The sequence below is a fragment of the Echiichthys vipera genome (genome assembly GCF_963691815.1).
Source record: "Echiichthys vipera genome assembly, chromosome: 12".
Lineage (NCBI taxonomy): Eukaryota > Metazoa > Chordata > Actinopteri > Perciformes > Trachinidae > Echiichthys > Echiichthys vipera.
Genome location: NC_139837.1, coordinates 30,621,450 through 30,638,901, shown reverse-complemented (window position 1 = coordinate 30,638,901; position 17,452 = coordinate 30,621,450). Strand labels below are relative to the sequence as shown.

The window sequence follows — 17,452 nt, the reverse complement described above, 5'->3', positions numbered from 1 at the left end:
TAATATTAAATAAACAGACATATGGTAAAACAAACATTTATTAACAAATTAATAAATGCACAAACAAAACACACAATAAATTAACTAAAGCTAAACGTGTGTGTGTGTGTGTGTGTGTGTGTGTGTGTGTGTGTGTGTGTGTGTGAGAGAGAGACAAATAGGAAAGGTGGGGGCTTGGACCCCTGCAGAGAAGGTGTGAACATTTAAGTTTCAAAAAGGCCAGAAGCCTGATCTCTCAGTTCTTAGTCCTTCTGACAAAGTTACAATTGTATCTAGCCGTTTATAAAGTCCTATAACATGTAGTAATGCCCAGTTGGTGATTAGTTACCAGTCCATGAGATGGGAGATGTTTTGCGTTGTTTGATGCCAGCGGCTGGTTGAAGAAAGGAAGCTGGTTGAAGAAAGGTTCTTGTCTTATTCGTTGCTCTTGGGCAAAAGAGGAAACAGATCGCTCTTTCGTTGCGCTCAGTTGAGTTGGATAACCAGTTGGTTAACCTTTGCTTATGATCGCCATAGGCCAGGTCCAGGGCCTGGGTGTGATTTGTGGGGGAGAAGGCATGTCAGGCCTTAGTTTCAGAGACAAAGGAAGCCAGGCTTTTGGCCTAGTCGTCCCTTTTGCCTGAGCAGGCCGAGGCCTTCTCATAATCAAACTGAAAGTTCACATTAATCCAGAAATGAACAATCATCTTTGGGTGCCGGTTGCACCTACATAGTGTACCATGCTCCTGCTCTGTACTCTGAATTTCTATCTGGATTCTCAGAGTTTCGGTCAAATTTAGTCCTTAAATCTGATAAAGTAATCATTGTAGGAGATTGTAATATTCATGTGGGCATCGATAATGATATCCTTAGTACTGGGATTATCTCTCTATTAGTGTGTCATAACTAATACTACTCACTGTTTTAATCACACTTTCAACCTTGCTTTGGCTTATGGTGTGGAAAGTAAAGACTTAACAGTCTTTCGACAGAATCCTGTTTTATCTGACCATTAATAATAACTTTTGAATTCGTATTACAGGACTACTGACCTCTAGGCAAATGTTTTTAACACAGTTTATCGTTTTTGTATTTGGAATCACTCATGCCCAGCTTTTATTGTATTTAGTTGTTCAAAACATGGACCAAATTCCTGGGGGTGCACATCAGTGAGGACCTGTCATAGACTACAAACACTACATTACTGGAAAAGAAGGCACAACAGGGCCTCTACTTCCTGCAGAAACTCAAAAGGTTAAGTGCTCCACCACCCATCCTGATGACATCCTACAGAGGCACCATTGAGAGCATCGTTTACAGCTGTATTACTGTAAATTGCACATATGGACCTGCTGCTATCAATCGATTTGCACTATTATGCCACCATCTGCACTTTAGTACTATTTTTATGATTACTATTGTATTCTTTGTTGTTACTATAGCAGCTAGATCATTTATGTTGTGTCACTTACCATTGTGTCTTGCACTTTACTAATTGTGTCTAGCATTTTACTAATTGTGTCTTGGGTTTGTCTTGTCTAGTCTACCAACACAGTCTCACTCCCAACGCGTCAAATACTGAAGATTGGTCAGGGCCTTTGGCGTTAGTTACGGACTAAAAAGGTCTCCTTAAACGTACAAACCCGACGCAGAGGGCTTTCAACTCATTCCAATGTAAGCCCGTCCGAGGCGATATATGAAGCTTAGGGCTATCCTTTAACGTCCACATCTGAAGTTTTGGGCTATCCTTAAACGTCCATATCTGAAGTTTTGGGAAGTCTTTAAATGAGTTGAAAGCCCCCTGCGTCGGGTTTGAACGTAGGCAGGACGTATTCCTCTTTTCGCATGTGTCCATGGTGCATTGTGGGTCTATTTGATTACATCCTTTTTCATCGCTTGACACACGGACTATTAAAGGTAAGTAGCTAGTAATAAATAGTGCTAAAAACTATTTGAGAACGATCAAATGTGTAAATCATTGCATTCTTTGTCCTTTCGCCGCCTATTAACGTAATAGAAACTAGATTATTATCGGCTGTATAATGTTTTAAGAGCTCAGTTAACATTCATTTAACTAAGCAAGCTAGTCAGCTAGCGCGGACAACCGCTAACGTGATATTAAACTTTGATGATGCTTTGTATAAATATCCGTTTTCACAATAGCAAATATTAATTGAAAGAGATCGCTCATCGTTATTGTTTTAGGTGTTTAACGTTATATGCGTTTACACGCTCCCAATTAGTCTTACGTTACATGAAATGGTATGCTAAAATGATATGTATTTTAGATTTAATCTTTTCTTTTAATCAGGCTGTCTAGTTGAGATTAAAATATATTTTTAGACACCCTAGACTTACGTAAAGACACGTACAGGTGCAAAGTCAGGAATACATAAGACACGGTAGAGGACAGACAAAACAGGTGTACCGTCAAATATGTGACCCATTTACTATGTTTGTGACTATTTGTGCATGTTTTAAGGAAGAATGCATTTGTTAATATACCACCTAACGTATTTTGTTTTCAATAGACCTTTTCAACGGAATTCCATTGCTAGGCAACAGCCTTGTTCCTTGTTTACTTCCTGACAGCTGGTGTCATTCACATACACTGCAACAGGAAATAAACTAGGACTGTTTTGGAATGTTTAAGTTTACATCTTTGAAAAGGTCTATAGGTATTTCTTAATTCATAACAAGCATTTATTGTTACCTTCTAGAGCCCTCAAGAAACTATCACATATACAGTTTTTATAAATTGACTTGGAAAAAAAACTAATTTGGGGACACAGGTCCTGAGTAGTATTATGCTGTAGCAGTTTTCTTTGAAGGCCAACATGTAAGAGCACTGTATTTATTGTGTTAATTTATTATTCACTGGTAACACAGCATGCAGTGTTCTCATTTCTTATTTCTGTTTCTGTCTCCAGATGCCTACTCAAAAACAATGCATCACATGCAAGGAAACGATTGGTGTGGCCAGCAAGATGTGTAAGCAGTGCGGGGCCAAGCAGCCTTACAAAAAAAATTAGAAAATCAAAAGAAGAAATTTGGCCACGATTGGAAACACACAAAAAAAACTGCAGCATCAACAAAATGTATGATGCAACAAATTTACTGGTAGGTTATTTTTTTTCTTTCAGACAGTTGTCATAAATTGCTGATCTTTACATTTACATTGCTATATTTCTCTTACCTTATTTGCTTTTGCAGCAATTTAACACTCATCTTTGTTTTATTGTGCAAGACAATCCTGAATTCTCGATTTACTGTACCACTCCCAATTGTCTTGTCTTGTTGTCTTGTTTTCACTCTACCTAAGGACGCACTCACACTGTCCTTCCGCACCGGGCCAAAACTGTTTTTTCGGCTAAAGCCTAGTGCGTTTGACCAGTGTGAGTGCAACTGCTCCGGGTATAACTGCGGCCAGTGAGCCGTCCACAGCCCGCCTGAGAGAGGTGGGCTTTTGTAGAGCCCGTTTGAACATGTACGAGCCAAGCACGATGCCTAAGGCGGTTCTGACGTCATCTATGTGCGCCTGTTCGGACATAGTAAATAGAAGGACGGACCATGCGCGGACATTTAACAACAACAACAATGGCGGTGAAAGGTTCACGTTGGTGTGATGCGGAGGTGGAGTGTTTACTGCAGATTTGGTCGATGAAAAGATTCAAAAACAGTCGACAAGACGCACAAAAACTCCAAGGTCTATGGAAAGATTTGTAAACAAAGAGACGCATGGCGATGACGTCAATCAATGCATGTGACATGTGAAGCATTTGCGCGAGGCCCAGGCAGTGTGAGTACAAACGGGCCTGGGGCGCGGGGGGAGAGGGAGGGAGGACAAGTATCCTAAAGCCCGAGGCGCGGTGCGGAAGGACAGTGTGAGTGCGCCCTAAGTCATTGGTGAACAGGGTTATGTACTACTAGATCAGAGCCTGCTGTTATTGCGTATATATAAACACTTTGCTATCTATCAATTTTGGATAAAATATCCTGAAAATTAACATTTACATTGCAGGATTAGAATTCGGAAGTTGTTCCTTAACGCATATCTGACGGTCTTTGATATCTTATAGTGTGGTTTTGACCTGCTCTTTATGAAAAGTGTCCTGAGACTACTTCTGTTATGATTAGATACCATGAATAAAATTTAATTGGATAGTTTGTAGCGTTAGCTGTGTTTTTAGATATTGAAGCATGTGATGCTTCCCTTGTCTCACACTGAATTGGAATAGCTGTGTTTGTTACCAAGGTCTTTTGTTTTTTACATTGCTACTAAAACAGTTTATAGTGACCTCACTCTGAGTCTCAGTGTATAGCTTATATGTATAGGTATTAAAGCATATAATAAAATATATATTTTTATGTATTATGACCTTCCATTTATGTATCCAATTTTCTGTCTTGTGATTTTGTGCCAATTTTGTTTCAGCTCCACAACGGACATCCCATCCTCCTTACCAGCAGAGCTCCAGATGGGTTTAGAGCCGAGTGTGTCTGTCCATGGGAAATGGACACTGAAGATGCCAGGAATGCCCTTATTACAATTAAGAAGATTTATGAAAGTCTTCTTAGCGGTACACAGTGCAGGCTATATTTTCAAGACTCCTTTGAAATACTGCCTTTGCAACATATTTCTGCATATAGCAAAGCAAAGTCTTTTTTTCTTTGTTAACATGTGAAAAACATGGCTTAGGATAAAAATGCAGACCTGGTTACCCATCAGTCTTTAACTGTGTCCTTCCACAATTTGATGCGGAATAATGAATCTTGATTGATTCCATAGTGGTATTATGTCTCTTTCATTTGGTACTGACATGTTCAGTTTGTACAGCAAACTGTTTTGTGCTCTAATCAAGTGTCACACACTTATTGTTCCTTATATCTTTCTTTCTTTTTTAAGGACCGTGCGAAGGTGTTGGTGCAGTGGCTGCCTTGCTCTGGATGGTGTGTATGTTCTTAAGTTTATTTTACTGTAGATGAGGAAAATCCACTAATAAAAATAGTAAAATGTCTTCAACTTTAACTGCAGTTTAATAAGGGTCAGCAAAGTCTGAGGGTCAAGCAAGTCACATAGCAGTCAAATGTTTTGGGCAGTATTGTGCATTGGACTTGAAATAAATTCACAGTATATAACATAATCAAGAAACCCCCTGTGCAATATCACTATAATGTGAAATGATTCAAAATTGTATCACCTTATAAAAGTGAACGCCACAATTTTCTCAGTTTTGCCTGGTGTCTAATGCAATCTAAGAAAAAAACATTCCTCATAAAACGGCACAAAACTGCAAGATTTAACTTGGCCAAAAACATGAAGAAAAAAAGATTCATACTGGCAATACATTCTTGAGTCAAATTAAACCTAAATTTACACATTTTTTTCCCCCATACAAATTTCCCATTTATACAGACGTCGACTCTGTGCTGTTGCGTCTCTGTGACTACCTCCAATGCCAGCTCAGAGGTGTAACAGTTCTGTTGCCCCCATTCCTTCTCCATACCTTTCACACAGACGTTGGGGAGTTTTCTTATACACTGTCTAAATATGATATTGAAAAGCTCATTTTCAAAAAAGAATGCATGCATATCTGTATAATCCATATCTCATTGTAAATAGTACAGTGTCAGTTATATTCTCAAAAATTATGAACAATTTGACAGTAATACTTCTTGCTGTGTTTCTGTCTTACAGTGGGGACAAATGGAAAAACTCCTGGGAGCCGAAAGAAAATGTTTTGCAAAAATAAATGTTTTTAAATCACATATACCAGTTACTGGCTGTGTTCCTTCATATACACTTGATATCTACGATCGTTCAGAACCTTTCAAGAGCGAATTGTAGTAGTTGCAGTTTCCCCAAAAAAAAAAACATTTTGTGTTATTTTTACTGTTGGCAAATTTAGTGTTCAGTCACCATCTTAAAAACATGAGAAATAGAATGATTTACTGAAAAAAGGTGGATGTAAAACAATTATTTTTTGGCTTATTCCCTCACCTTTTCTTAAAGCAGAAATATTTTCATCCCCTGGGTTTCTTTCTATGTATTATGTATTATGTATTTGTACGCTGAAGACAATACCCAGACAAAAGGAGGAGTACATCCTGTTCACACAGCTAAAAATAAACTTTTGAATGTATTCACAATCACCATGATCTACAGGCACCTTATTGATTCATCTGAAATGCTCATTCTTGGCTGGTGTAATAACACCCATAAGGATAAGGTAAGAAGATGCCAGAGAGGGATAACGTTTTTATCGTAGAATCACTTAGCTTAGACTCATAATTGTTTTCCTTTACTAAGTAAATAATTGGGCTTTTGTTTTTGAATACATTTATGACTTGACATGGGTTTTAAATCATCCTGCAGTCCCATTGGAGAACCGAGGACCCGCCTCCCGGAAGCATTTTTTTCAACAATCTCCTTAACAAAGTCCTTAATAACTTCACAATACGATGGGTTAATGCAATGGCCATCGATTATAATTATTTCTTTCGGATCTGAGAAATATAGTTTTATTTTGTCAGTTTTGGATAACGGAAGGCTACGTTTTTACCCCCAGCCACCGTTGCGCTTGTTTGGCTTGTGTTAAAGGCGGAAGTGGTGTGTTCGAATACTATTATGAGCTGTCCGCCGTGGATGGGCTGCATTCCAACTCAAATATCCGCCGCTCAGCGTGGTGTGTTCCAATACTATTATGAGCTGTCCGCCGTGGATGGGCTGCATTCCAACTCAAATATCCGCCGCTCAGCGTGGTGTGTTCCAATACTATTATGAGCTGTCCGCCGTGGATGGGCTGCATTCCAACTCAAATTCCGCCGTTCAGCGTGGTGTGTTCGAATACTATTATGAGCTGTCCGCCGTGGATGGGCTGCATTCCAACTCAAAATGCCGCCGGTCAGCGTCACTAGCTCTGTTGATGAGACATTTGATAGCCAGTGATTGTAAAATATGAAGTGGCTCATTAATATAGTTTAATATTATATTTTTAAGAATATATGGCTGATTATATTTAAAATAAAATCGTATTTCGTATGTGTCTTCCTCAATTAATATTGAACCACATCCGAATCAGAATGGGTTTTTATTATCATATTGTCATATTAAAAGGAAAAAGACCAAAAAATAAATAAAAGGGAAATACTAAATAATAGATAACAGGCTATAGACATTGGAATGTAATTCCCGTGCTAGGCAACAGCCTTGGTCCTTGTTAACTTCCCCAAATTTCAGTCCTGGAGAGCCACTGTCCTGCAAGTTTAAGTTTCTCCCTGGTCCAACACACCTGATTCTAATGATGTGCTCGTTATCAAGCAGCTGAAGCTTGTCACAGGTTTGAAAATCATATAATCTATATATGTAATAATATGTTGCTGAGGATATTTGATCTACATCATCAAATAAAGCACTGTGTGTGTGTGTGTGTGTGTGTGTGTGTGTGTGTGTGTGTGTGAGTGAGTGAGTGAGTCTGTGTGTGTGTGTGTGTGTGTGTGTGTGTGTGCGCGCGCGCGCGCGTGTGCGGCATTTGTGCGTCATACATAAAACATCATTATTAATGCTTGCATTGGCTAATAATAACATATACACAGTGAATATTGTGATATATGAAGGTGACTCATGTCAGTCAACAAAGAAACAAACAAAGAATGAAGGAAACAAACAAACAAACAAACTTTTATGTGTAGAGTCTTCAAAGTCCTGTCTGGATGTAGGGTTTGGATGACCTGAGTCCATGACATGAAAAAATTCAAACTTTGCTGTAGAGCTAAACCAAATACATCATTGGAAAGGTCTCGACCTGGGGAGTAATAATAATAGTAATAATATGTTAGTATTAATATTCTACATGGCTCCGGTTTTGAAATAATGAACTTTGAACCTTGACCTCAGGGCCTGTTTGAGGGCTTATAATTCTGCAATAAAAAGAAATACAGAAATGGGACCAACTGTTATAGAGAGCTCTTGACCCCAGCTATAACATGAGTACAATCAACAATTTCGGGTTTTGTCAATTATGGGTCAAATTAATTTTCACCTATGAAATAATTTGATTTTAAAAATCTGATTACATCAATGTGTTAACTATGCCCTTAAACTCCTCAATGTATTCTCATTTCAACATTTACAACTTCCAATTCTATGAAAAATACAACCTTAATTAAAGAACTACAACTCCAATGAGCCGCGCAATAACGCTAAGTACTGCTATCTGCCATAGTTGTAGTTTTCTGTAGTTCTTCCGGTTTGTAAATAAATGGGTTCACAAAAAAAAAAAAAAAAAAAAAAAAATATATATATATATATATATATATATATATATATATATATATATATATATATATATTACATATATCATATATCTAGAACAGCTGGATTAGTATTGAGATTACATAAAGATGATCTATGTCAACAAAAAGTAAAGATGTATTCTTGAAATAGGTATGCAGTTTTCTGGTTTGCAAAAAGGGTAGTAAATAATGTGCCCTATACTTTAAATATTGAATATAGCCTAACTCCCGTTTTCTCTTCATATATATGGTCTTTATGTTAAGAAACAGTTCAGATGCTAGGTGTTTGAACAATATTTATTAGTTTTAAGTAAATTAGGGTTTGCATGCAGCGGACTGGCTCCGTCTCTATAGCCACTTCCGGCTTCCGCAGCGTGCGTGGCAACCACCATAGCAACAATAGAAAACGATGCATCTGTGGATTCCAACTATTTGTTCGCTTTGTAATAACTCATAAATAATATATCATAAACATTCACTAGACAAAGCTGTAGATTAGACATTTATTTGTGAGGCGTAATTCTTCATGTCTACATTGTTATTACATACAAAATACAATATTTTTAAAGATTATCTCCAGACATGTTAGATGTATGAAAAAAACTCGTTTGTAATAACAGTAATGTTTGAATGAGCCACCGGTATACTGGATGAACCAGAACACCATGGCAAAACAATTTGTGACACGAATAATGTTACATTTCAAAACGCTATGTTTTTATATTCTATGTACTCACATTAGAATATGCCACTCTCATGCAAAATAAAACACATCCCACTGTGATATACTGTAAAACTTACAGAACCTTTAAAATATTTAAACAAATAATTGGTCACACTGTCCAGCACTAGGCACTATATAAATGCTGCCATTTACTGAACTTCCACGAGTAACAAGTACAGCACTCTGACCAAAACTGAGCACATCTTTCGTCACCTGTTATGTAAACTTTATACAACAGTTAGTTTCCAGCTTACACAAAGTATCAAGCTATTGCACAGACAAATGGTTATGTGTTGCTTAGCCACAGTCCAGTTCCAGTCTGGTGCTTTGTAGAAAGGATGTATAAAAGCAATATCACTCGAGAGGTAGTGATGTTGTGCTGAACATCATCACAGCTGTGAATATGTAAAAGGCACACAGCCTGCGGCCTTATGTCCACAACTGAATCACAGCCTCAAAGGCTTTACATTTCTTCCTCTGAAATATCTGGAGTGCTGTTGTCCTCCTGGTCACTGTCCTCTTCAACGTCCTCATTGTCTTCCTCCAACATGAAAAAGGAGGGTTCAGTGGCAAAATGGGTGTAAGTGCTGGTGACTGCGCTCAGTTTCTGCTGCAGAATGTGCAGCTTTTGCAGCAGACAACAGAGCAGCCCCCTGTATCCCTTTTCTCTCAGCTCTCTGGGAGGTGCTAAAATAAAATGTAAAATAAATAAATAATAATAATCAGATAGAAAATAAGGCAACTCTTTATGAACATTAAAATGCAGATTGTCCGCCCAGCTCTGAGACTGTACTACTACATACCATACTAAGTTTCGTGATATTCTCTTGAGTGTGACGAAGGAGGCTGTATACTTTGTCCAAGGCCTTTCTCAGGTACTGGCAATGCTGGGTCATCTCCTTCACAATTATAACTTTTTCTCTTCCATAGGCCTGACCAGCATAACCTGGTCAAAAAGTCGCCTCTTCAGGCCAAGACTCACCACTGTTTTGGAAAAGAGAACAGATGGGACAAAAGTAAAACACTTAAGCCCCTTTCACATATACACTGCAAACATAAAATGATCTAGACAATCAGTATGTGAAAACACAAATATTTGATCCAGTCAGACTGGACATCAAGTGGAATTTACCTGGCCAGCTCCCAAGTACTACTACTTTGAGCTACATGTCTCTTTTGAAAAACAGAAACAAGCAAAATTGACCATAAAAAAATAGTCTTGTAAAACATAATAGCGAAATGTACCATAACACATACCAGTGGCTGCCCACTGCTGGACGTCACACACCCATTCCTCCGTGTCCTCCAGAAAGATGTTGAGCTCCTGCTTGAGACTCTCAAGATTAGCTCCTTCGATTTCTGCTCTCTGTTTAGTCCATTTAGAATGTTTAAAAAAAACAACAAACATAGATAAGTCATGGTGTGATCCGTAAAAAGGTTTGTTAACATAGGGCTTTAGAGATAAGAGAATAAAGATGTTTTCACATTTGAACCCAGAATAATGTCAGAGAATCAGGTCCGGAGATAGTCCCGAGTTTCTCTTTCACACATGCAGCACACACTTAGATGTGTTCACACTTAATGTAACTACTTAGTTTGGTTTAGGCAAGGGGGGCGTGCAGCTGTATTCACACATGTGCACACTCTGGAATTATCCAGTCTTTGCACTATTAAGCTGGGAGGGTAAACTCCATTTGATGCCCGGTCCGACTGAATCCGATATTTGTGTACACACACAGCTGTACCAGGAAATGTTCAGATAGTTTCAGGTTTGCAGTGCATGTGTGACAAGGGCTTAAGATGTAGGACAACTATCTAGTGGAATGTAATACACCAAAAGTATTTCATAGTATCAGAAAAAATGTTATTTTAAAAAAAGGGGACAATATCAGTGAGTGTATCTCTAATCATGATTGAAAAACCTAAATGACAACATGCAAAACATTCAAGCACAAATTGATGAGGATATTCTTAAAGGTATGTCCTCAAAAGAGACTATGTGCCTCATGAAACAATTATTTCCTTGTTATAACAAAGGCTATTTTATGGTGAAAGAATGCAATACGTATATAAGAATGCTAATTGGATAGAAAGGACATTGAGTTGTTTGCTGCAGTCATTTGATGTCAAAAAAACTTAATGGTGATGTTTGTGAGTTGTCATGATGACAACACACGCCAGTGGGGCCGTCAAGTGTGCCACAGCTAGTTGGGAGAATGTTCTTCAGAGGAAGGTGTGAGGAGAAGGGACTGTTAAACTCAGTAGCAGTGAGTCAGTGGACCATAAGCCCATTGTTCTGCTCATTTTTTGTAGCCAATGCAGCACAAAAACACAGCGATCCAGCAAGCCAGCAGCCTACCAGCATATGGCTCTGCCATGCCTCCACACCACACCAGTCACAGGACATGAGCTGAACAAAGTTGTCACTCCTTTAACCTGTGATGCCAGTATTCAAGCCCACAGAAAGTAACCATGAAATGACAAATGTTAACTTGCAGTAAAGACTTCTTACTTTGAAAAATCTTTTTGCCAGGGTCTTGTGCAGACTCTCTGTCTTCCTGTTGTTCCATCCCATGGCAAGCACAGTTATCATCTCTGCTCTGCCTCTAAAAAAAATATCCACACACACAAAACCCCCCAGAAAATATCAAAATTCAAACAAATTTTACAATCTGGTACCGTGTCAAACCTACCCTTTTCTGACTACACACCAACCAGCATCAGCTGTTTTACATTGCTGACAGCAATGTGGAGTTACAGTCTCTGCGCCCAATTTCGAATTCAAGAGCTCTGGCATTGCAGCTCTGAATTCTTTTTCAGACATTAACTGTTTTCTTGTCCATGCTGACATTGTGGGTGTCTCCTCCACTTTAGTCTCTGAAGATGTTGATCTAAAATAATAAAACACAAAAAGTGATGTAAAGGACAGTGTATTTAAAGACAGAAAAGTCATTTCCATAATGGCTTTGTTACTGCATGTGCATAAAAAAATCACGTCCACTACTTAAGTCAGTTGCCTAAATTTCACATTTTTAAATGGAAACATAGAGGTCGTCTTTAAGCTATTTAAGCTATCACATGTCAATATGTGTACCAAGACTTAGGACATCTTGAGGAATGTCATCTGTCAGCAACTCCTCCACTTCTGGGGGCTTCCTAGCGCCACACGGTTTAACTATAAACACAAAACATAATGCAAGAAACATTACTGCTGACCAACTTGTGATTAACAGTAGAACTGTATTATATTTTACTGACCAGATCGATTCTTCCTAAAGTGTTGAGCTATAATGTTCCCATTCTTGTCCCTCTTCCTCAAGGTAACTCTGGAAACTTTAGTCCCTTTGTTTTCTTTTCTTTTCCAGATGCCATTTTAGTTGAGAGAGAGAGAGAGAGAGAGAGAGAGAGAGAGAGAAGAAACTAACAAACAGAAGACCAAACAAAGGCTACAGTCAAAGTAAAGACAAAGAGACAAAATGACAAAGCTCAGAAAATTTAATTAGTGTAACAGGGAGAAGGATTAAGAAAATGGCTCTTAAAAGAACCGTTGGATTTATGAAGAGAGTTTTTTTTATTATAAAAAAAAATGAAGCAGGATTAGTTGCACTTCCATAAATGTTACTTATTGCCACTAAAAATAAAAATTTAGCAAAATGTAGAGTAAATAATCAAAAGAATAAAAAGAGAAATAAAACGTGTGCCTACAAAAGTTAAGAGTACACTAACACTAATTAAAACTATCAGGGCTCTGTATTTGAGTATCAAAATGCGCTCTCTAAGTTCTTACAGTGCATTTTCACCTGTTTATTACCAAAATAAATAGTTAACAGATGTCCTAATACTGACGGAAATACACAAAATCACATAGTCAAGATAGCATAAATAAAAAGCGTGTTAGCATGTGCGCTAACCTTAGCGCCTTATTGATAGTTAATATACGACCTCCGTGGCATTCCCAACTGAGTTGTAACTTAAACGTCAAACTGAACTAACTTACTTACACATGATTTGGAGACAATCACCGTGATAGCTCACGCACAGAACACAACATGACCACATAAACTGAGTACACAAACGGACTTACCAATGCTACGACGTTCAGTGAAATGTGAATGCCACGCCTCCTTCTGGCGCATCACATTTTGATTGGTGCCAAAGGTTAAAGGGTAGGCGATGACGACATACTGAACACACCGTTTATTGTAGTTATGTACACGACCGCTAAACTCAAAACGTGCCTATGGGTCGTAATAAGCTCCTTGATCAAACAACCTATGTGGTCGGTTTTGGGTGGAGGACAGGCTACTTACATTGGATTGAGTTGAAAGCCCCCTGCGTCGGGTTTGTACGTTTAAGGAGCGCTCCGATGAGCGCTCCGATGAGCGCTCCGATGAGCGCTCCGATGAGCGCCCCGAAGAGCGCCCCGAAGAGCGCCCCGAAGAGCGCCCCGAGGAGCGCTCCTCGAGCTTTAAATATCGGCGCGGACGGGCTTACATTGGAATGAGTTAAAAGCCCCCTGCGTCGGGTTTATACGTTTAAAGACTGCCCTGAGCTTCAAATATGGACGTTTAAGGATAGCCCAAAACTTCAGATATGGACGTTAAAGGATAGCCCTAAGCTTCAAATATCGCCTCGGACGGGCTTACATTGGAATGAGTTGAAAGCCCTCTGCGTCGGGTTTGTACGTTTAAGGAGACCTTTTTAGTCCGTAACTAACGCCAAAGGCCCTGACCAATCTTCAGTATTTGACGCGTTGGGAGTGAGACTGTGTTGAGTCTACACATGGGAGAGCGAGAAACGAAATTTCGATTCCTTGTATGTCTTGTTCATGTGAAGAATTGACAATAAAGCTGACTTTGACTTTCCCTCTGTCTGTGGAGAAGACAGTGGCAGTGTTTCTCAGCTGGGCCCAGTTGAACTCGGGTCACCACAGAGGTAAGATAGAAGCTTAATGTGTGATACTGTATATGTATTTTACAATGTTTTAATCATAGTAGTGCTATATTGTGAGAAAGTGGGGAACACACCTTAGAATAGGCCCTATATAATATAATAATCTACTTTTATATAGGTAATGTTGATTGACATTGTTGCTATTAAATCAACACATATATTCATAAAAATGAATTGTTTTTATATATTAAATAATTAGAAAGCTGACTAATAGCCATTCATGGTGGCCCTGTTTTTTGACCAATTTTGCCCATTTATATTAGAAATATGTATCTCAGTCCCACAAGGCTGTATGCCACTTTCAGTGTGAATTAAGTAGAAATTAAAAAAAGTCTATTCATTACTGTATCACATAATACAATTTAGTAAAATATCATGGTAGCCTTTATTGTCCAAGAGGCTGTTTCGTAAAGCACATTGAGTTGTTGTTGGGTCGAATTTCAAGCCAATCGGAGCCATGGTGTTGGGGGGGATGTCCTTAAAAGTTTAGACCTGTAATTATAGTGCCTGCATTCGATTGGGATCAATTCACATCACAGACAATTGAGAAAAGGCATAATTTATTATATAATGCTAAATAGGCCACACCCACATGCGCCAATCAATAATTTACCCCGGATGTCCCAAGGAGACTTTGTAACATATGCCTTCCAAATTTTGTAGGGGGTGCTATTGAGCCATTTTGTCACAACCATACACAAGATCCATTTTTAATTTTATGAGTTTTTGAGTACCTTTAGCTGCTCCAAAAGGCGAATAATTTGCATAGGTAATAATAATAATAAGTAATAATAATCCTAGCAACGGGCCCTCTCATGCACATTGGAAGCGCTGGCGGATGCGCATTCCCACGACCATCAGGCTCCGCTCAGTGTGTAGCGGGCTGTAGCAGTTGATGTATTGCAACTTTTGCACCACTTCCTGCATACACTTCGTGATGCTAGAGAGCACATACTAAACATGCATAATGGTGCACAGTGGAAATTTCATGTGAATCGGACAATGGTTGTCATTGTAGGCTGACTTCTGGTTGCCTGTTTCCTGTAGGTGGAGCTGTGACTGTGAGTTGAAATTGGCATGTAATCGCCCTCAGGCCTGGACTCTTATCAAGCATGAGACGTGGGGCAGATTGGAAGTTAAGTTGTATTTAAATTGGATGATGTCCCTGCTGCCAGTTGGGAGTGCTATGATTACATATAGATGAAGGTGTGTTCAGGCCTTGACACTATTCATGCTTGAGCAATGTGGAGCAAAATGTTTGCTCAAGTTACAGCTACTTCCTGTTTCATGGTGACCGGCCACACGACTAAATATACAGTGAAGTTACAACAACATCCTGTTTTGATCTTCCTGGTCTTTAGATAGTAATGAAATTGATTGGATCAAATTTGTAGGCGGAATTCATTGAAGTATAAAGCATGGCACTTCCTGTTTCCAGATCAGGGCACTATGACTATGAGTTGAGATGTAATTGTATTCAGGCCTGGATTATCATAAAGCATGGTCAATTTGGAGCAGATTGGACAATGTATGCTCAAGTTACAGCTCCTTCCTGATTTATGAGAATAAAGAATTTTTACTGCCACACTATGGCAACGGTGCAATGAAAATGAAAGAATTGAGTAACTTGTAATCACAAAGGTCTTTAGATGGTACTGACGGTTTTAAAGTTGATCAGGTTTAATCTCTAGTAGAAGTTTTTTTTTAAAAGTTACACACCTTTAAATAGCAACAAATTGACTAAAAGTGTATTTAATTCAAAATGACTAACTTCCTTTTGGGTTTATGGTATGACTCCAAGAGGCCCACCTGATGTTGTCATTAGTCTGCCCTTAGAGATAATGTCTAAGGTTGAGCAATTCACACACACTTATCATATCAAATAAAGTAGAGTGTGTGCCTGTCTTCCCAGATAGGTCATATTCCAAGAAGATCATGGTCGAAGTACAGATAGAATTCAGAGAAGTTACAAGGCTAGAATCCTTTTTCTCTAGGACGGCAGTCGTTGACATATTATAAATTTGGGTGGAAATCTTCATGGTGGCACTGAGGGCTCCAAAAGCTGGAATAAACACACTTATAGGCAGATGTAAGGCAGTTTCAGGGATTTCAATTTTTTGCTTTGGAATGATGATGGTCGGAAGTTCGAAGTTTGAAATCTGTTTTGTGATTTCATTTAGGCTGAAGGTATGCCCGATTCCTTTAAACCAAAAGGGCACTGCAATGCTAATCTCTGGGATACTAAAATTGATGCCGTTTTCAAATTGTTTAAATGGTATTGTATACTCCTGGCCATTCATGGTCTTTGTGTACATAATTCTGAAAGAGATGTTGAGGAATTTTGAGTCATCTATATTTGTGACCTGATCATACTTGAGAACATCCCAGAGGGTCTTCTGATATACAGGTAGCTTAACCGACTTTAAAAAAGATAGGTGGCCTTCTACTGATCCAGTCAAGTCCATGCATACTTCACATTTATCATTGGACACAAGTAAATTGCAAGCATGGATTAGAGATGCCAGCTGTTCAGTACCACTCCAAGTGAAAATCTGCTTCTCTGAGCTGATGGCAAGGTTGGTATTCTGAAGGAATCCAGCATGACCCAAACTACTTGGCTGATTTGCGTCAATGTTTAATGTTGTCTTGAAGGATGTTAGAGGAACAAAATCTAGTTCTCCTTTAACAATGTGCTTTCCATTTGTGTTGAAAGATGCAAAACCAACATAGTTATTGCTAATGTAATCAACTGTAAAAAAAATTCGCTGCAAGGAGACCTCAAGAGCCAAGTTCTTATTCAAGTCAAACTGGGAGACGTGATTGCTTGAGCTTCGTTTTTGTTTCTCCTGTTTGTTAATGTTTGAGGTTAAAACAGTCCTGACAGTTGAACGCATGCTATTGGATTTTAAGTAGTAACTGGCCTCATTTTCTAGAACTCCAGCAAAGTTATAACTGTCCATTTTCCTTATTTCTGAATTCCCTTTGGTAGAGGTCTCCAGTGTAGGTACTTTGGGTTTAATTGGATCAATAGTGACTATCAAATGAAATATTCGATAAGGAAAATTAATAAAGAAAAATTACTAAAAATTAATAACTTCAATTTATTAAAAACGTCACACGGAGAACCAATCAAATATAGTGCCTTGACTCACGTTCAGATTATGAGATTGAGTGTTCTCAATAAACTTACCGTTAATCAAGGAAATATTAGTTATCACCAATAATTATCAAAGATAATAATAAAAATGACTCTAGTTAAACCAGAGTTCCTCGGGGCACCACCGTCATAGACGGAGTGATAACTAATATTAAAGTCTCATAAAATATATTAAACTACTAATTAAGGGTTAAACACCGATAAATGTAATAGTTTAATTAGTTGAAGGATTTAAGAAGTTCTTTTCTTAGTAGAAGCTGGCTCATTCATCTTTGTGTAATATTAAATAATCAGACATATGGTAAACACAAACATTTATTAACAGATTAATAAATGCAACAAAC

At 38.4% G+C, this 17,452-nt stretch overlaps 1 protein-coding gene across 1 annotated transcript; it reads right to left on the bottom strand.

The window, feature by feature from the left end:
* Positions 1-14,764: 14,764 nt before the first annotated feature.
* On the bottom strand, positions 14,765-16,911 carry LOC310954313 (apolipoprotein B-100-like; the record flags this gene model as incomplete). Its single annotated transcript, XM_083923725.1, has 2 exons — positions 14,765-14,891; positions 16,160-16,911. The coding sequence occupies 2 exons, from the start codon at positions 16,909-16,911 to the stop codon at positions 14,765-14,767; spliced, it is 879 nt and encodes a 292-aa protein (XP_083779851.1).
* Between the last annotated feature and the right edge of the window lie 541 nt (positions 16,912-17,452).